The following is a 21,524-nucleotide window of genomic DNA, read 5'->3' on the forward strand; positions in this document are numbered from 1 at the left end:
AGATTCCTGTGTGATATGTGTTGTTAATATTGTAGTAATATTAATAAGCAATATGTTGTGATGAAAAGTAATTCTGAAGCCATTTTGAGGTATCAGCTTCCACACATGCAAAGTTTATTTTATGAATTCCACAAGAAGAAAAGGAAATTTTAAATTTGAAGGAAATTTTACATTTAAGATTAAAGTAAATTTTATGCCCAGAGGCTCAGTAACCTTAAAGATAAATTTCAGCTAATTTTCATCTTTTGAGTTTTGACCAGTTTGTGACTAAAGTATTTTGACTAAGTGCTTTGTAAACTACTCCATCGATACTAAAGAAAAATGCTGCATACATCCTGCATGATCATTTGTGCTACCAAGCCTGCCTGTGAGAGCCTGAAAGCCCATCTTAGGAGTGTGGCCCTTCAGGACAGTGGAAAGAATTTTATGACATTTTTAAGTACAGATGATGATGCAGCTAAATCTGGGAACAGTTTCTGACTTTTTCTTCTGAGGTTGAATAGTTTTGATTCTGCTTGGGCTGTTTCTGTAGCCCCAGACAAACACAGCCAGTGATGCCCTGACCCTGCTCTGTCAAGGGAACATAGCCCAACCCTGGGCATCCACTGGAACTCACAATATCCTCAGAGAACCAGACTCTGTGGGTCCCCACAGACTTTTCCAGGATACCAGATTGAAGACTGCCCTCAATCTTCCCACACATAGACTAATCTGTTCTCTGCCTTGCCTCCACAGAGTGGAAATTGGCTAGTTTTCAAATCACCAGCAGTCTTTTGCAGTTAGAATGCACATTAAATAACCTTGAGGTCATCACCAGCCTCTTGAAGCAGGGTCCCTTGAATGTGTTCTTCTTCATAGTCAGGCTTGGTGAGTTTCTTTCTCCATTACTTAAACTATATTGGGGTATGTGTTCCCGGTGTCCCTCCTGCTACTAATGTTATGGGCATTTTTTACAATTTCATTACTTTAGAAGCCTCAAAAATAAGTACAGAGGGTTCAAAAATTTTTTTTCTGGATTACCACAGATCATTATTTTTAAAGCCGTGTTCCATGAACTTTCTCTTATAAATAATTTATTAACTATATTTCAATATAATTTGATTCCAATGTAATCTGGGGTTATTTTATGCAATTCTCCACAACTTTATGAGAAGGAACCTGCAGGTTTCTCTAGATTGTCAGCAGGCTCATGACACAAAGGAAATTTAAGAACCCCTGCTATAGGAAACCTAGTCCCAGCTCGTTAACATCATCCAAAGCAATAGAGATGTCCATCACCTTTGGTTTAGGGCATAGCTATCAATCCTATTTTCAATTTGTGTTTTCACCTGAAGTGGATTTTCTTTACGCCTTTCTTCTATTTTGATTCTAATTTTTAGAAAAAAATGATAGATGATATTTCTAGGTCTCCAGAGGCCTGCCTTAGGCAGACATGGAAGATTGCTGTAATTAAAAGTTTTAAACTGGCTTTGTGCTCCCACAAATTCTCAGGATGAGCATCTGGTTTATTCTGACCATCTGGGAATAATAGTGCCCTTCTACACATAGCTTCCTTCCCTACATCTTGCTTTTCGCCTGTCTTCATTTGTCCCTCTACATTTGGAGCTCGAGGAAGCTGATTCCCTTCACCAGGTTAGGAACCGCTTTAAAAGCAGCAGCAGAAAATGCTCCTGTTTTCGTGTTTTAAAGATGGGGAAGCTGAAAGGATTCTCGAGCTCTTCCTCTTGTCACCTCCAGTGCACACTTAAAATTCCTAGAGTTTATTCGATTGGATGCCATCTGAGAACCCCATTGGTTATGTCCAGAAAAGCAATAGATGGTGAAGAATTTGTGCTGGCGGGAAATGGGAAGTTGCCTAAATGCCCTTGAAAAATGGCTTCTCAGAGTGGCCCTAATAGTAGACTGAAATGCCCCAGGCAGGTTCACCATCGGCACCCTAAGCCCTTGATTTTGTTTTGCAAAATGAACTCCCAAAAAATACATTGACTACGTTACATTATTGGGTTTCAGGAAATTTGTCAAGACCAGTAATACTTTAAGCAGTATTCCTAATATTTTCAGTACCACCATCCAGACAAGAAACTTGATCTTTGTGCTAAGTGACTCATGATTCCTCACAATAATTTTCAGGTAAATAACTTTCACAGTAAATTATATAAGGTGTTGAAGTTGAAAATATCTATCAGGTCTATAGCAAGTGAGTTGTCCTCTATTTTTCTTAATGGGTAAAGTTTTGGAAGATATGTTTTGATTAATTTTAAATGCCCACAAATAGTAGTTCTTATTTTTAAGGGAAAAAAATCTTGTGGACCATCAATTGTACCTACTCGGTACTATATAGCTGCTCGGGATTATATAAAACAAAATACCAGAATAGTTGTTTGTGTCTAGAATGGTTTTGAGAATCAACAAATGAATGAGAAAATATTCATTAAAAGTATTATGTATCAAATATTAGACTAAGCTGTGGAGATACAAACAGTTTCTAATTACAGGAAGGTTCATCTGCAGGGCTGATGGAAAAGCCTTAGTAATCCTCACAGTGCTGCAGTAGGGATGATGGAAAGGGCAGGTGGTCTGGAGGGTACAGCAGTGGGAGTCTAGAGCAGAGGCTAGGCATTCTCTAGAGCAGAGATGTCAATCACAGTCACTCTGGAGTGGGTCCCCTCTCAAATTAAAATATAAGGAAAATATTTAACAGAATAAATAAAAATGTAGCATTACATTTTAAAACTAAGTCTGTTTGAGACCTGCAGGTATCTAGGATAGAAGAATCGATAGCCCCATTTCTATTTGAGTTTGATACCACTGTTTGGTGTCAAAGTCAAATATATATTCCAGTTAGACCCAGTATATTGACTTAGAAAGCCACAAATTAACATCATGTGCATTTTATTCTATTTTTATTTATTTTGTTAAACATTTTCCTGTTGTGTTTTAATCTCATGCTGACACTGGAAGTTGAACTTTGAGACCACATGCTGCTGCGTTAGACACCTCTTGCCTAAGGGATGCCTCAGCAAGGCAGATTGTAAGGTGTGCTGGTTCTTAATCTTGCTGGAAGGATTGTGTTTTCTGACTCCTTGCTCATCAGAGTGGAGTGAGTGACATGATGAGATATTAGTCAAAGATGTCATACATGAAACAGAATTCTAAACATTGTCACATTTTAAACCTTAAGTACTGCAAGAAGCCAGACAGTAGACAGCAGAGAAGAGAGCTCTAGGAAGGAGCACTCCCACAGTGAGGGAGCAGGAGGTGAACGATGACCTGAGTAGGCACGATCCATCAGGTGAACCAAAGGAGTGTGTTTTTATATAAACTCAGGGAAGAAAGAGTGAAGTCCAGTGACTGTGGTATCAAAACAATAGAACTTGAACCAAGAGCTACAAGTGACAGTGACATGAAAGAGGAAAAACTTGGACTTGGACAAGAAAAAAGTCCTATCTTTATTTCACTTTGATTGTTTTCCTTTGTAATCCTATGTCTTTCATTTTATGTATTTAAAAATCTTTATCTGAGAAAGGATCTGTTGACGTTACCCTGGTCAGAGGGATCCAGGGGCCTATAACTCACAAAAACTGATTAACCCTGGTATAGAGAGAGAAGGGAAGGAATAATGCTAGATAGCTCATTAGATGCTGGAAATATTAGTGTGTCGTAATGTCATGAGGCTTGTAGTCCTGAATCATAAAGAAAACATTCTGTCCCCATCTTTTTACCCTAGGAAGGTATGATATGTGAGCTTCCAGGGTAGCGGGCTGTTATACTGGATGTGGTCAACAAGTGAGGCTCCAGACTGTACTCTTGTAGCTGGTTCTTTCCCACCACTGCTGTTGTCCTGTTCTATTTATGAGGCCAGCCCTTGACCATGCCTTCACTTTTATACCACTGAGGCTGCCATTCATCTCACTATCAACTGATATTGGCACTTTGGATCAAAGTGGAATCATATAAGACAAAGTAGATAAAATATATATGAAAAAAAAACAGATCAAACCCATTGTCTTAAGCCTAAGGCCAGTAAGAGATACGGGCTTCCCATCATGGAAACTCCCTGTCATTTGAATTAACTAGGATGTGACATGATAGACTTTAGAAAGATCTCTATCAGAAATGGTTAAATTCTTTAACAATGCTGGTGCTTCATCATTACAAATCATTGGTCTAGCACCTCCACTTGGGTTGTACATATTATTCCTCTCCTGGAAAAAATTGCATGTTAATTTTTTTTTTTGTTATAGAAATATTGACTTTTTTTCTCCTCTAGTAGAATGATCATTACAGATTGCTTTCTTAATTTCTCAGATTTTTTTTTTATCATCTGTCATGTTCTAGGGGACGTTGTAACTTGACAGCTTCCTTCACTACTCCATCCCTGCTGTTATTTTTCACTTTAATGAAATCCTTGCATGTTTATCCCCTTCTCTCTTCTGGCACAAGTTATAGCCTCCTGTTTGTTCTTTTTTGTACCGTAGCTTGTTGTATCCTCTTGATGACTCTCTATGCCCTCCTTTTCTCAGTTAATGGTTTTTAGTCCTGCCTCAGAGGTGAAAAACATCATTCTGGGATATGAGAGCAAATGACTCTTGCTGGGTTGGGTTAGGAGCCAATTAGCCCCTGTTATTTGACAAACCATGCTGCAGAGACACAAGTTTGAATATTTTCCACCATTCTCACGTACTGTATGAGATGTGTTTGTAAGGTTGCTTTATGTAACGTGTCTCTTAGGGGCATCCCTGTAGCCCAGAACATGTTAGCACACACAGACTTGACTTGGTTCTCCTTCACTTTTGCCAGTTTCTCCATTTGACATTGCCTGATAAAGACCTGGGCTTATTATCTCAACCCCTTCAAATGTCCACTTCACCATTTGCATAGGTGCCTAAAAGGACAAAGGGGTTCCCCAGCATTGTGTCTAACAGCAGAGATCATCTGCGTATGCAGCTATGATATTTAAATAAAGAAAAGCAATACGTAAGATGCCTTTCATTTCTGTCTGCCCACTTTCTAAATACAGGTATTCTGTATGGAAACAGAATCTTAGCTTTTGATGCCTTTATTAACGCTAGCGTATGCAGGATTGCTGTCTTACAGAACTATTCTGCTCATGGAAGCCAGTAGGCAGGGCTGTATCTCCTGTTTTGCTCTTGTGATTTTAGTACAGTTTTAGCAAATCCTTCCATCTCTTAAGGTCAAACTGTTATCACTGGACTGATCCTTTCAAGGACCAGTTCACGTTTCTGTGTTTCATGGGCGCATACCTTGATCATAGCTTCCTATCAACTCTCTCTCTTAATGTGGATTGTTTGATTCAGCTCAGCAAAGAAAACCCTACTACGTGCAAGGCATTATTCTTAATGCTGAGGATACAAAAAAGAAGTCATGTGGTCCCTGACCTCAAAGAGCTTATGTTCTAAGAAGGAGAAGAAAAAATACCAGATAATTATGGGAGAAAGACCTAGACAGAGTGCTCTTGGACAGTTTTATATTGGATGGGGTATGTTCAGTTGGAGGAACCAGAAAAAGCTTCGTGGAGGCTGAACTTTGAAGGCAAAGAAGCATTTTTGAGAGGTAGAGGTGAAAAGAGAATTCGTTCCAAGGTTGGGAGGTGATATGCACAAATGCACAGAGGAGGGAAATTGCCTATCTAATCCAGCAAACCACCACAGTCCAGTTTTGTTGAAAACTAGAGTTGTGAAGAGGAGTTCTGTGAAACAAGCTTGGAAAGGTGCACTGGGGTCTAATTATAGAGGAACTTAAGGGCCAAATTTAAGTTATTTTTTTCTTCTCCAGTCAAAACCAGGCAGCTCCCAAACTTTTATCACCTACAGTCCCCTTCTATCACATACTGTTACAATGAGGAAGACAGAATGGCAGAATTAATATGGTCATGATATGAACTCCACCGTGACCTCCCATAGATCAGTGACTGAGAAACTGGCTCTGATATTTTCTCTTGTATCCGTTAACATTCCCTTAAACAGAATGTCCCTTTAGAGATGAAATGCTGCTCATTCTGTCTGACCTCTAGAACACTTTTCTTGGCTGTCTTATTTCAGTTGTTCCTTAAACAATGATAGCTGATGCGTGATCTGTACTGTTCTCTTTTCTCCAGTGGCAAATCCCAATTGTGAACGCCAAAGGACATAGTAAAGACATCTAAACCACCATTGCTCAGGTCTTCAAAGTCTGAAAAAGACTTTTCCTCTCCGTACTTTTCTCATGGGTGTTCATACAGCCCTTAGCTGTTTCCAGTATTGCCTATCAAGCATACCAAAACAAGTAGGTCATGTTTTTCCATAGCAAATTAATTTCCCAAAGGGGAAGAGGGCTTGTGTTTTATAGCTCTTTAACAGAGTAGCACAGCAATAAGCGTATCAAGTGGGGAGGAGTTTGTGTATTTCCATTGTGCTAGTTGGAAAGATTATTATTGGAAACATATTTTAATATTGTATGTTTGGGGAGCATGTTGTATAAAGTAGCTAGGTTAAATAATCTCCTTCCCTGATTTTTTTTTTTTTCAAGTTTGGTGCCCATAACTAGATGGTGCAGTGGATAGAGTACCAGTCCTGGAGTTAAGAAGACCTGAGTTCAAATCCAGCCTCAGACATTTATTAGCTAAGTAACCCTGAGCAAGTCACTTAATCCTGATTGCTTCCTAAAACAAACAGCAGCAAAAATAGATCAATGCCCATACAGGAAAAACCTCATGTCTGCTCCAGATGCGGATGAAGCTTCAGTCCAGTGCTGTTAACCAAATGAGGTGAAGGATGAGCTGTATTGATTGTTCTGTCTTTCCTTCTTTTGAAATTAGATTTTCCTGGTGTCCTTAAAAGTACATTTTTACTTGGGAACACTGTGACAACTTTGCCCACCCAAAAAACAGTTTCATCAACTTGACCTTCTTCTCACACTTAGTGTATCACATCATGAAAAAAACAGTATCAGGAAAGAACATGACCTCCTAATGTGATACTTAACATATGAAAAATATAATCTAAAACTTCATTTCATTAGATTTAGTAGCAGTTCATTCTCAGTGATAGCTCTGAGAGGAAAAAATACGAACTTAAGCAAATCTTCAAAATGTTCTGTTTTCCCCCTCTGATCATTATTTTGAGTTTACAAATAATGCTCCAAAGACGAGACTGCAGAAGGCTGTTTTGTCACCCAGGATTAGTAGGGGCTCAAAGCTACATGGTAAGACTGAATCCTTCTCTTGAGATGACTAATTAAGGTTGTTTTGAAAGCTCTTGAACCAAATACAAGGATTACGCTGGCTAAATAATTCACAAACAGATATGTTTCTAGATTAATTTGCAAACAAATCGCCCAATGCTACTGTTTGGGTTATGTGTGACTATGTTTCTTTTATTGAAGAACCATTATATACAGATGTTTGTTCTTCTGCTTGGCCCAGTCAGAAATTTGCCTAGAACTTTCTGGTTATTTCACACACGTTTGTGTTTGCTTGTATCAAATACAAGTTGCATCTTGTATGTGACATGCTGTAGCTGTACCAGTGCTCTTAAAGAAGGTCATTTAGGACCGAAAGATTTTGGCAAGTCTTTGATGTTGGTTTTATCTTACACATCAGCTAATCAGTAAACATTTATTAAATGCCTACTATGTGTGAGGCTATACATAAATGAAGATGTATATATTGCTATTAAAAAGCATTGCTTTATGGCAGCTAGATGACATAGTGGATAGAACACTGGACCCGGACTCAAGAAGATCTGAGTTCAACTCTTGCCTCTGACACTTCCTAGCAGGCTCTTGACCTCTCAGTGTCCAGCATCCACCTCTCAGGGTTGTTGTGAAAATCTAGGGAAGATAGCAAGTCATACGCTTTGCAAACCTTAAAGCACAGTATAGATATTAGCAGTGATTAAACTATAATGGTGTCTGTTGACCTCATTATTGTTTTGTTGCCGTGTACCAATGAGGAATGTATGACTCCTGGTTATGGATGGGATGTCAGTCTCCATTGGTAGAAAGAGTTTCTCCTGTAGAAGTTCTCTCCATGCATTAAATCATAGGTGTGGCTCATGGTTAGGATGCCATGTGGTAGAAGGGAAAACATGATGAACTGAAAGTTAGGAGAAACCTGGGCTCGAACCCCACCCCAGGACCTTCTGTGTAACCATAGGTGAGCGATGTCACCTGTTTGTAAATAGGGGACAGCACCTACGTGCGTGTGTGTGTGTGTGTGTGTGTGTGTGTGTGTGCAGGAATCTACTCAGGCATCGGTTGCACAGCTTGCGAAATGATTCTAGGAAGCAAGTGCATAGGACTTAGTAAGTGCTACGTAAAGGCTAGTTATTATTACTGTGATGACTTTCCATTGGAGTGATAAGTGCTCCATTAATTGTCAGCAAAGCAAGCACCGTTTCCTGGTGTTTTTCTCCCATTTGATTCTGAGTAACAGTACATCCTTGAATAGACTGAGGGGGACAGGAATAGGTAAAGGGTAAAACTCACGAGCTCTGTTGTAGAGGGGATCGCAGACCTCGCCTAGTCCAGTGTCCTCATTTCACCAAGACAGTCACCCAGCATTTATTAAGTGCCTCCTTTTTTTTTTTTTTAACAATCAGGTTTGTTTGTATTTTTCTTAAAACCTATAACTTAATGGGTATAGGATATATTCTCATGTGAAAATTCCCTTAATAAATGCAGACAAACAATTTAAGTATAACTTAATTGTCTTAGAAAACTGCCCAGAGCTCAGAGGCTAAATAATTTGTCCATGGTCACATCGGTAGCATGTGTCAGAGATAAGGCTTGAACCCTGAATATAGGATGTCTTGTAAGAGTCTGCTTTGTGCCAGGGACAACTAGCTAGACGTGATCATGTTGCAGGGCTAAGCTAATACTGGTGCCAGTTAGAGAAACAGCAGGGAATTAGAAGGAAAACCATCTTTTAGAAGAGGCTTAGATATGTTGTGTTTGAAGCAAATTTGGATCATCCAGGTTGGCCGTAGGCTGATAGAAATGTAAAACAAACTTAGAAAGGGCAATGAATCTTTAGGTATAAAAAGATCACTGGAGAATATAAATGTCTTTGGTAGAAAAGGGAACACAGAAACCACCTGGAAATGGTCCAAAGATCCTTACAGTAGCAACAAATGGGAAGAAATCAATTGACCCCTTTTATTAAGAAGGGAAAAGAATTATAGGGAGGACAGTAACTCCTAAGAGTTAAAGATAGGGATGAAAAAATATTTTAATAGATTTAAGTCACTAAGCAATGGAATTAGTAGATAATCTTTGGCAGTATGACTCTCTTTTTTAGTAAAATGTTGCATAGTCTTGAAAGTCTTCCTTTTGATCTCCTTCCATAGGTCCTAAGTGTTGACCAATGTCCAGGGCGGTCATCTCTTCACTCCTGGTACAAGCTCTTTTAGCAGCCTCATTCATTTTTATGACTTCAGTTTTCACCTATACATGAGTAGCTTTCAAACCTCTATCTCCTCTTCCAACTTTCCCCCCATGTTCCAGCTCTGTTTTTCCATCTGCCTCCCATCATGTAAACATTCCCACTGACACCCACAAGCTTTGAGTCATCTAGCACTTATTACGCTCCTACTCTATGCCAGGCACTGAGCTAAGCATTGGGGATACAAAGAAAGGTTAAAAATTGTCCCCACTTTGAAGGAGTTCACAGCCTAATGAAAGAAATAACCCAAGCAATTGTGTCCAAACAAGGTACAGACAGGATACATTTGACATAATCAACAGAGGGAAGGAACTAGCATTAAAGGGGGATACAGAATGTCTTCTTGTAGAAGATGGGATTTAACTGGGACTTGAAGGAAGCCAGAGAGGAAGATGAGGAGAAAGAGAATTCCAGACATGGGGTATAGCCAGTGACAATTCTCTGAGAGGGGAAATAGCACTTCTATTAAGAAATAGCAAGGAAGCCAGTGTTACTGGAACACAGAGTATGTGGGGGTGACAAAGGTTAAAGAAGGTTGGAAAGGTAGGAGGGGATGAGTTTATGAAAGGCTTCAATCCTGGAGGTGATCATTATTGAAGTGGGGGCAGGGGATGGGGTGAAATGATCAAACCTGTATCTTAGGAAGATCAGTTTGAGAGCTGAGTGGTGAATGGACTGGAGTGGGATGAGACCTTTCTTAGCCAGGGAGAACAACCAGAAGGCTGCTGCAGTAGTCTAGATATGAAAAGAGGGCTAATATCAGACATACTGTGGCAGTAGAAATGGCGAGCCATGGAAGTGAGAGGGAGTTTGGATCAAGGACCTAGGTTATGAGCAGTAGTTTCTTGGGGGAAGCTGCTGCCCTGGACAGTGATAGGGGAGTTCAGGGCAGGGATGGGTTTGAGACAGAATGATAAGTTTTGGAGTGGGGAGGGGAGGAGAGCAGGAAGAGGAGGGTGGAATTCTGACATTCTTTCCTTCCGTGAAGGCAAAGCTCAGGGCTCACTTCTCCATGGTTCTCCTGCCCTGAACCCCTCCAGTCTTCTGGAATCTCTCATACCAGGCTGCCATTTATGTATATATTCAAATGTCTTTTTTGACTAGACATGTCTCCTCCCTTCTACAAGAGTCCTTCATGGTTTGGGTTAAGTTGTTTTTCCTCAGGTCATGTTGTGTGACATCTTACCTGAAATATTTCCGTCAATTTCAAACTTAAAATTTTAAATATTGTCATTCAAAAGAAGAATGAATATTCCTCCTTTGGCTTTGTGTTCTCTGACACACTATATTTAGCTGTTAGCCCGTTCACTCTGTCTTACTCAAGCAAGTAAAGAAAGATTGAATATTTCCAAGATTGCTAAAACCTTGAAAGTGTTTATTTAAGAGTTTATTTAAGAACTTTGTATTTTAAAATGCTTGTCAACAGAAAGCATCACCTGCTTGATACTAAGTAAAATATAGCTTGTATTCTTTCGTTGTAGATATTTCAGTCATAAAAAAATTATATTAGTGCATACTGGATTGCTACAGTAAGATTATAATCATTTTCCTAGCAGGTAGCAAAGTTTTAAACTATATTTCAAAACATTTCACCAGAAAGACCAAGTTAAAAAATAAATTTGGTTCATCTTAGGGTTTTTACTTTGCATGATTCAAATTTATAGTGGAGTTCTCATACACTGTCATGTATATCAAGTTCTTTACTTTCTGTTGTGTAGAATGTAAGTCCATTAAAGGCAGAGGCTTATTTCACATTTATATTTGTATCCCAGTACTTAGCACACAGTAGACAATTAATAAATGCTTGTTGAATAAGGTATACTCAACTTGTAATGAAGTATGTATATGTAGGAAAAGTTGTTTATACAACTAAGTGTACAAGCGATGGGGAGGCAGGTAAAAATAGGAACAAGTCGATTTTGAACCATGTAAATTCTTTCATGGTTTCTGAATTTGGAGAAACAAACTCCTGTTAAATACTCAGCTCTTCGCTACTACCCAGTGGTTTATTAGGGTTCAAGTTATAGGGAGTAGCCATACTTCCAGAACTGATTCTTGCCTTCTTAGTTGTCTTTTGGGGACTAAAGCAGTTCAGGGGCTTTAAATTTAATTGACTTGGCATTATTTTTGTTGAAGTGAGTACAAAAGTCTAATCAATGAAAATGTGGTCTTTGAGCATCTGTGGGCATTTTCACTCTTCAAAGTTAGACTGCTAATTTTTCACATTCTCAGTAGCCCTTGTGAAATAAAAGAGCCCACAGGCTAGTTCTAACTGTCATTTCTGTAGACTAAAAATTCAAACTACGAAGACAATTCTCAAATGTGTTGGTGTATCTCAAACCTTCAATCTCTTTCTCGAGTCCCAGCACCACATCACCAACTGCCTGCTGAATGTCTCCACTCAGAGATGAGCATCTCAAAGTCAACGTGACCGAAATAGTACTCTCTTCTCCCCTAAACTAACCCTCTCCAAACTTCTTAAAAATAATGAGAGCTCATGTGTAGAGAGCACTTTGAGACTTTAGAAAGAACTTTAAAAAAATACGTTATCCCATTTGAGCCTGATCACAACCTTGTGACTACTGCTAGGTCAAGATTAGTTGGAATAATGATTCTCCTGAAGTGGTTCCACCTTCATTGAAACTTTAGATAGGAGGAGTGTGAATGCATGCAACCACTGCAGGGAATTCATTATTCAGACTAGTTGAGACCCAGCTGTAATGGATGATGATGATAATAATAATAATAATAATAATAATGACAGCCAGTGAACATTTATATAACACTTTAACATTGCAAAGCACTTTATAAATATTATCTTTTTTGAGCCTCAGAACAGCCCCTCAGAGGTAAGTGCTATTATCCCCATTTTACACGTGATGAAATAACAGAAGTTAAATGACTTGCCAGTTGCAGAATTAGGAAGTACCTGAGTCTGGATTTGAATTCAAGCCTTCCTAACGACCTCCAGGTCCAGCTCTTTCTGGTGCACCACTTAGTTGCCTGTAGGTATGACAGGTATCTCTCCCCATCTTACAGAGGTTCAGAGGAGTGGTAAGTGCTAGTAAATGTCATAGACTCTTCCTATCCCACGGCCCCACTTCATTAACTGTAGACATGTCTCCTCCATTCCTGTTGAGGGTGCCAGTACTCTTCTAGCTACCCAGATTCCCAACCTTGGCATGATCCTCAGTCTTTGCCTCTCTCTCATCCCCATAGCCAGACAGTTATCTAGTCTTAACGAAAGCCCAACCTCTTCCTCCTCCTCACAAAGCCACCACCCATCTCTCCTCTGGTTGGTGTTTGTCCTTCATTCTCAGAGAGGACCAGTGACATCATGAGGGTGAGGCAGGGCTGTGCACGGTCACCAGAGTCCAGTGGCAAGATGAGTCAAGATGACTGGCAATGGTCCAGCTCTCTCCTCTTATTTAAACTAGTGCCACATCCTTCTCATTTATCTTCTGCTTCCCATCCCTCTCATAGCCATCCTCCACAAAATGATTTTCTTAACTCACACGTCCAACCAGCTAGCTCTCCTGTTCTCCTGGCCTCTAAAATAGCTTGGCAAAGAAAACCAATTGCAATCTTCCTCCAGCCTGCCTGTCCAGATTTATTTCATATTATTCCCGTTTACACATTCTGTGTTTGCACCAAACTGTCCTCCTTGTTATCTTCCCCGCTTCATCCTGGGTGGTCACTGCAGCCCTGTCTTTGGGTCAGATGACTCCTCTCAGAATCTCTGTTTGAAGGTGATGTGCTTAGGCAAGCCGCATCTCCATTCCCCTTCAGGCTGCATTCTGGACTTCCTTTGCTAAGTTTCCATGCTGGCTCCCTCTATCTTATCCACCCCTTTCTTCAGGTTCTTTCTGAGTTATCTTTCTCCTTTAGAATGTAAGTTACTTGAAGACAGGAGCTGTGTCATTCTCTCTCCTTGCATTTGTGTTCCCAGTACTGGGCATGGTACCTGGCACAGTAAATCCTTGCTGACTCGCATCTCTGTGTTTACACACAGGCTGCCTCTCCACTCCTGGCTGCCCTGCCTTCTCACCTCCACTTTTTCAGTCCTTGCTTTCCTTCACATCACATGCGTAGGTGTTGCTATCTGTGGAAACCCTTTTCCCTTACCCCCCCAATTAGTACTTTTCTACTTTCCCACCCCATCAATCCCATGCTCGACAGCATGGAAGCGCCTTGAGATAAATATTGTTTTCCTGTCGGACTTTATCACCAACACCTAGACCTAGCACAGTGCATCATTCATAGTTGGCAGTTAACAAGTACTTGTTGAACTATTCAGTTGAATAAATTAACAATGAACTACAGCTATCATTAAAAGCAGTGAGGTATTAAAATTCCATACATCCCTAGGCTATTCTTTAGGTTACAACTACTGTACCAGGAAGAGCAATAAGAATAATTTCCTTTTGTATAAAATTTTTTCTAATGGTAATGTTTCAATCCTTCCTTAAACACGAGCAGAATATGATGAGCCCTCACCGTTTGGGTCGGATGGGAAGTGTTGACACTAGCTTCAGAGTGCAGTCACATCATGAATCTGAGGCCTCCCACTCCACCATCTATCATCATTTTTTTCCTCAGTCTGCATTTTATAGTGAACAGCTAACATGCCTATTAACATCCACTGCAATTGAATGATTTATTCCTTTATACTTCTGTTTATTTTACTTTCTTCTCTGTAGAGATATAAATTTTGTCAAGGGTCTTTTCAAAGGCTGTGGTAATCTTGATAACCTTATGAAACATTAATTCTTAGGTTTCAGTGATGCTAGTGAAAAGATGTAATGTTGCAAGCATGTGTCTGTCTTGAGACATGCTACAGACTTGGGACATGCCACAGAATTAAGTTTCCAATGTTATAAAGGAATAGACCTAGAAAACCAATGGTGTAGGATCGGTAGAGCTACATTTGTTGTTAAGTAATTTTCAGTTGTGTCTGACTCTTCATGACCCCATTTGGGGTTTACAAAGATACTGGAGTGGTTTGCTGTATCCATCTCCAGCTCATCTTACAGATGAGGAAACTGAGGCCAACAGGGTTAAGCAACTTGCCCAGGGTCACACAGCTGTTGTCTAAGTCTGGATTTGAACTCAGGAAGATGAGTCTTTGTGACTCCAGGACCAACACTGTGCGCTATGGCACCATCTAGCTGCCCTATAGAGCTAGAAGAAATGTTCATAGATGAAGACACTAATGCCCTCTGAGGCTAAGTCACTTGTTTCATATCTTCAGTGGTTGAACTATATTTAATTTCTAAGTCCCTAGGCTTGTCCTTCTACCCCCACAAGAGCCATCTCCTGCTACTTCAAGGACCCTGGTGCTTTTTCTAAGTCCTAGGGTATGTGCTTTTCTATAACATACATTACATGACATACATAAACAATACATTAAAAATGATAATTTAGAATTAACTCAAACTATGCTTTGTTTAGAGTTTATGGCTTCAATATGATGAAAAGTTAACTTCAGAATTTGAAGTATTAAGAATTGATTGCCTACATTTCAGTTTTGGTTTTATTAAATATAATCCCCAAAGATTCAAGAAATTCCAAAACAACTCTAGTAAAAGAATGCATACCAACTTGGATAAAAAGAATTAGAAGCAACGAATCCTGACCAAGTACACTGTGTGTTTGTCCTTCATTGTCAAAGAAGACCACGCCATCAGAGAAATGATGACATGACTTGCACTTGACTTTGTTTTTGAGTGAGGGAGGGCTGTGCAGGTCACCAGCCTCACTTTTCCTCCAGAGCCATCTGAATCCAGTGACCAGATATTCATCAGGATGACTGGAGATGACCTAGGATGAGGCAATTGGGGTTAAGTGACTTGTGCAAGGTCACACAGCTATTGAGCGTCAAGTGTCTGAGGTGAGATTTGAACTCAGGTCCTCCTGACTCCTGCACTGGTGCTCTATCCACTGCACCACCTAACTGCCTCAAACCAAGTATATGTGTATGTTGAAAACACCATCATTGGTTTTCATGTATTGTCACTGGGAAAAAGAAGCCCATTATCTGCATGTGTCCTCATGTTTCTGTTTACCATGTAGTCTGGTGGGCTAGCTGAATGACAGTATCGTAGCTTTCAAACCAGAAGGGATGTTTTTGAGTCCGTCTGCACCAAATCCCTCATTTTATAGACAAATAAACATAGACTCAGTTAGGGGAGGAACTGATTGGCAGCCAGGTCCTGACGCCCTGATTACTCCTTCCCCTGATATCCTTGGAGCTGTGCTCCTGATGGCTCCCCAGGATATGGGGGCCTTAACTGTAACAGAAGGCCATCCTTACCAAGCCTGGCATAGTTTGCAAATGTGGCAGTAAGACCAATAATACCAATCAAGGTCTGTTATTCAATATTTTTTTTCTTGGTGGAAATGAAATAAAATTTTTATCCAAGTCTCTAATAAAAAGAACCTGAACTTTCTCTAAGTTGACATTTCCAAACTTCCTCATTATGTAATAATATTAATAAAAATTTGTTAACTTATTTGATGTAAGTGAAAAGACAATGAATAAAAAAGGCCCTATACTAGTGAGGGTTTAATAATCCCCCAGAATTCTCGCAGTGCTTATAGTATTCATTATGTTATTTAAGGAAAAGTTCCAAATTCTACAGTAGAGCAAGTCTTATATTAAAGAGTGTACCAAACCAAGGACAGTGATCAGTTTTAACATTTGTATTATTTTGTGTACCAGGTATTATATTTTTTTAATTAGATATGACAGTAATTCCTCAATAAACAGAAAGTGAGGACTTCTGTTTTGTGATGTCTATAATCCTTTTATTTCATAAGTTGGATGCATAGTTCTTAAATCATCATTTTGAAAGTATATAGTAGAGCACGTGCAGTTTTACAAGCAGGTGAAGTAATTATAAGAAAATTATTTAAATTGCAGTTGACCTTCAGTCACCTGTCCCCTGAAATCTAAATTGGTTTAGTCGTTTATGAAACCCCACATACTTTTTTTTCAATCCCTCATTTCAGACAAATGGGCAAGACTAGATTCTGAATTGTCAATTGAGAGTTACATGAATCGTTTAAAGGCAATTTCACGCCCATCTGGGCCACTCTAGGAGAGGCTTCTGTCTGTCAGCTGCCACCAACATGGCTTTGTCCCTTTAGTAGAAAAGCAGTGTGTATAGCTGTAACATCAGAGCTATCTCAGGCTGTAAATATATGGAGGGGGTTGGGGGAAAAAATTTCTTTTTTAAAAAATTCTGTATCTCCTGTTTATCAGCACACTCAGTACATACTTGGTGAATTGAATCGTTTTGGTACCAAGCCTAAGACATAGCTAGATAGATGGTTATAATATCACAACGTTTTATCTTGGTCATTCACAGATCGCTGTGGATTTGAAATCGAAGCTTGTGAAATAGCAGGTCAATGGGCTAATATTCAAAAATCCACAGGCTAGTATTCAGAAATCTGTCTCCTGAATTACAGTTAAGGGACTGAATTTCAGATCCACTGGACAATATTTATTCATCACATTGAGCAGTAGCTGCTTCTGTTCAAAGTGGATGTTGAGGAGGCTGGGTAAGCAGTCGACAGATAGAATTTTCCTAGGAAATGAAGCTGAAGATGGGTTTTACAGCTCTTTCATCTGGGCTTAGATATGAGCAGTCATTTAATCTGTCTGGGCCTCGGTTTCCTCATTTTTGGAATGAACATTTTAGCAGAAATGATCCCTAAAAGTCTTGCCAGCCCTGAAGGAGCAAACATTTGTTAAGTACCTGCTGTGTGCCCCGCCCTCTGCTAAGCACTTTACCATTATCTCCTGTGATCATCTCTACAAGCCTAGGGAGGAAGGCTCAATTACAATTCCTATTTTACACTTAAGGAAACAGAGGCAGATGGAGGTTGAGTGACTTGCCCAGGATCACACAGCTAGTAAGGGTCAGAGTTGGAACTCCGGTCTCCTGCCTCCAGGCTCAGCACTTTATCCCGTGTACCGTCTAGCTGCAGTTACCCCAGCTTTAGGTGTGATTCAGTGCATTTTTGTTCAGTTAAGGATGGTGGGGAAGACAGATGCACTGCACTCTCTGTTAGAGAGATAAGACTTGCATGGAGAATACTTATTTGATTGAATTGGAACAGTTGGGACAATTACATGTCCCCATCATAATCAAATGCCAAAATGTACAGGACAGGCAGCAGACTGAGACTGAAAGACCAAACCAGCCAGGCCTGGACACATCCTTTCTGGGCATCCACAGGAACCATCTGCTTCTTCTGGGTGTAACCCACAGGATCCTTGATTCACGTTCGATTGATCTCTCTTCTGCCCTTTTCCCTCCCTCTCTTGTTACTTATTCTTATATGGACCCTATTCCCCTCGTAGAAAGTAAGCTCTTTGGGCAGAGGGAATGTTTGGGGTTTTTCCCCTCTGTATCTCCAGAGCCTAGTGCAGGGCCTGGTTCATTGTAGGCTCTTATAACTGTTGACATCCCAAACTGCAGGTTAGAGTGATGGTAGTTTCTTCTCTTAGAAGCTGACGGGCACATTTACATTTATAATCCAACTGAAGGGCTTTTAAATCATAATCACCTTGGACATCTTTGTTCTTATGCTCTCTCCAGTACATCGGGGATCTCATGGACCTGGCTCCTCCCTCCAACCTGCAGATTACAACCCTGCCTGCCTTTCCTGTGCCTTTGCATGTTCTCCCCACCCCAGATTAGAGTTAATGGCAAACCCTAAAACACCTTTGCCATGTACATTAATCTATTTTTGTTTTCACAATTCACAGTTCATTTTGGCACTTGTCTTGTGTTCTCTGCTGGCTGGTTGCCCTTCTGTGTTAGACAACGATATCAAGTTAGAAATTGTTTGTTCATGTGAAGTGGTTTGTGGGAGCCTAAGAGGGCTTTCTGGGTATACTTCACTTGACAACTCTCTTTTCACTTTGAAGGCTAAATTGGCATTTGCACATCTATCTTCAGAGGTAGTTCTGAAGCTGTGGGCTTTGGGTAAGTGAGCAGGAGCCATAGGAGATTTTCAGAATGCTAGGGAAAATCGAAAAAGGCCCCAACACTGTATGCTGCAAGTAAATGTGCAGAAATGCACCTCTTTAATTGTTATCTGTTTGAGTGGAGAGAAATCATGCCCCAGGCTACACCTGTCTTAATGTCTATAAGATTTATTCTTTCACCAACCAGAAAAGTTTCCTTATGTTTCCCCTCGTTTTCTTATTTTTTCCCTCCCATAAAATATCTACAAAAAAGGGGCAGAAGTATTCAGGCCAACACCGAATTCTGCCTTTATGCAACTTTTTAAGATCATGAAACATCCCAACCACTTAACGTGTGCCCCATACAATCGATGTTACTTACCAGTAGTGAACCATGTATGACTCTCTTTGCTATGCAAGGTTGCCATATGTGTCATGTCAAATCACTGATAAAAATGTTATTCAGTACAGTGGTAAACTCAGAAAACTGGGCCACGGCACTGGAGTGCACAGAGTACTTAGTTTGGAATTCAGTGATTCAGAGTTCGAATCCTGCCTCTGCTACTCTGTACTTTTGTTGTGGCCTTGATCAGTCACTTAAATGCCTTTGGGGCTGTAGTTCCCTTATCTATAAACTAAGGGGGTTGAGCTGTGTGGTCCTTGAAGTCCATTTCTGCCCTAACTCTATGGCAGACCATGACTCTATCACTTAACTGTGCCAGACCTTAATTTTGTCACAGAATGGATTGGGTCTCATGAGGTTCTTTCTGACACTCGGTGCACTATGCTGTGACCTTGATTTGTCAGACTTTTAAGGGCTGGTTATTCTTTGAGTCTGGACATTCCAGCAACTCCAGATTCACCTGAATTACATACTGTTGACGACTCACATTTTTCATCTTTTAAAAAAATAATTTATTTTATTCTGAACTTAACAAATACCACATAGAATAAGCATCTGCGTACACACAGCAAAACAGGAAAAGAAAATTTTAGATGAAATTAGGACACTCCTGTCCAGACTTGATTCTTTCTTCCCCATATTCGCATTGTCCATCAGAAGCAGATAATTAGTCTTTTCTTTCAGTGGGGATCGTAGGCGCTTAGACTTAGAAGTGGAAGTTAGAAGTCGTCAGTTCAGGCATCTTCATGTTATAAGCAAGCAATGTGAGGCACAGAGAGGTTGAGGGGCTTGCCCACGGTCACACAGCTAAGAGGGGTCTGGAGCAGATTCAAATCCAGCTCTTCTCAGCTCTGATTTCAATGAAATAGTCACTAGATCGTGTGGCCACTCCAGAAGAGAAATTTGCCTTGATTGGATTCTGTAAATGTAGCAGGACGAATTTCCTGTTAAGCCAATTTAAGAAGTTATGGTCCTGCTTTAGCAGATTTCTAGGTAATTAAAGTCTTCCACTAGTTACTGTCACATACTTTTAACCACATGTGATCATTTCCCAAACTTCTTATCTTTTTCTTCTTTCTAAGTGGCCTCAGTCTCATTGATATTACCATAGAAATGCTTCCTCCCATGATTCCTTTCTTTTAGCTTTTCTCTTAGTGTGTCCCACATCACCACCACCACCATCCCAGCTTCCTATTAACTGCCATCTTTCTTTTGAGAAAGGTTATCTTTTCAAGGCCATATTTGAATCGTGAGTCTTCTTCTACCCAGTCTTTGCTTGTGACGTCAAATTTGCATCCGTAGGTTAGGATTTGAGATTTGTCTTGTGTCTTATACGTATTTTGTGCATTTATCTATAAGTGTGTTAAGCCTTGGGTTTTAGTACTTATTGCTCCCCATGTTCTTGTTTGTTTCCTTTGAGCTTCTTGGTATCATCTCTTATTTTTGCTAAACTTCAGCCATTCATCATTAGATCTGCTTTGGTTTATTAATATTTGGTCAGTTTTCTCTCTTTTCCATTTAAAGCCCTTTGGATTAGGTGATTTGTATGAGATTTTTAACGACATACAGAATCAGAGGACATGCTTAGAACATCCTTCTACTCTAGATAACATCAGTAAAGAAGACAGAATGTTTAATTGTTCTGCTCCTCTGTGCAGTTGTCTTCCCTTTCATACTTTGGACCAAATCTCAGTGTTTTCTGCTTCCTTTCAAGCTCCCCAACCTTATTCTGTGTTTCCTATTACAGAAAGAGCCATTGCAAGACATGAAGTCCGCGAAATTGAGCAGAGGCATACAATGGATGGTCCTCGGGCAGATGCGGTTTTGGATGAGGAAGAAGATATGGTGATCATTTATAACAGAGTCCCTAAAACTGCAAGCACCTCATTTACCAACATTGCCTATGACCTGTGTGCAAAGAATAAGTACCATGTCCTTCATATAAACACCACTAAAAATAATCCAGTGATGTCACTGCAAGATCAGGTAAGCTCAGGCCATAACTGCCCATTGATATGTGTGTTCTTGAGAATTTAGTTCCCAGCACTACTCTAAAGGAGCATCTCATTTGGAAGAAATGTACATTTCTTATCTCGTCTGGCTCTCAAAAGTGTCTTAAGGATTGTGACTTCCCGTGCTGCACCTAGGATTATGCCTTGCACTTAGAAGGAGTTTGGTAAAATGGTGGCAGACCGGATAGAGCACTCAACTTGGAATCAGAAAGACTCGTTCATCTTCATGAGTTCAAATCTGGCCACAGACACTTACTAGCTGTGTGATCCTCAGCAAGTCACTTTATCTTGTTTGCCTCGGTTTCCTCATCTATAAAATTAGCTGGAGAAGGGAATGGCAAGCTACTCTGGTATCTTTACCAAGAAAACCCCAAAATGACATCATGGAGGGTCAGACACAAATGAAAGGACCAAACAGTCCTACAAAAATGTTTGTTGAATGAATGAGTTGTTTTCTTTTTTAGTAGAGTAGCAGAATAAATTCCTCAATTACATGTCCTTCACCAAAGCTGCCCGCTGTTCACAGCCCCAAAATAGAGGTTATGTAATGAACTGATTCTGTTCAACAAATGTTATTTAGTATCGTTGGGCCCAAGGAGCATTATGCCAGGCATTGAGGATAGAAAGATGGAAAGATGACCGTCTTTGAGTTCCAGGAGGTTTTAGTCAAATGAGACAACACACATA

General features: G+C 40.0%; 1 protein-coding gene across 2 annotated transcripts in view; it reads left to right on the forward strand.

The window, feature by feature from the left end:
- Nucleotides 1-21,524, forward strand: part of HS2ST1 (heparan sulfate 2-O-sulfotransferase 1) — a 218,113-nt gene that overhangs the window by 152,023 nt on the left and 44,566 nt on the right. For both annotated transcript variants that reach the window (XM_072648971.1, XM_072648970.1), the window contains exon 2: nt 20,573-20,811. In XM_072648971.1, coding sequence (XP_072505072.1) covers nt 20,573-20,811 — 239 coding nt within the window. The remainder of the gene's footprint in view (nt 1-20,572; nt 20,812-21,524) is intronic.

Source organism: Notamacropus eugenii, chromosome 2 (genome assembly GCF_028372415.1).
Source record: "Notamacropus eugenii isolate mMacEug1 chromosome 2, mMacEug1.pri_v2, whole genome shotgun sequence".
Taxonomy (NCBI): domain Eukaryota; kingdom Metazoa; phylum Chordata; class Mammalia; order Diprotodontia; family Macropodidae; genus Notamacropus; species Notamacropus eugenii.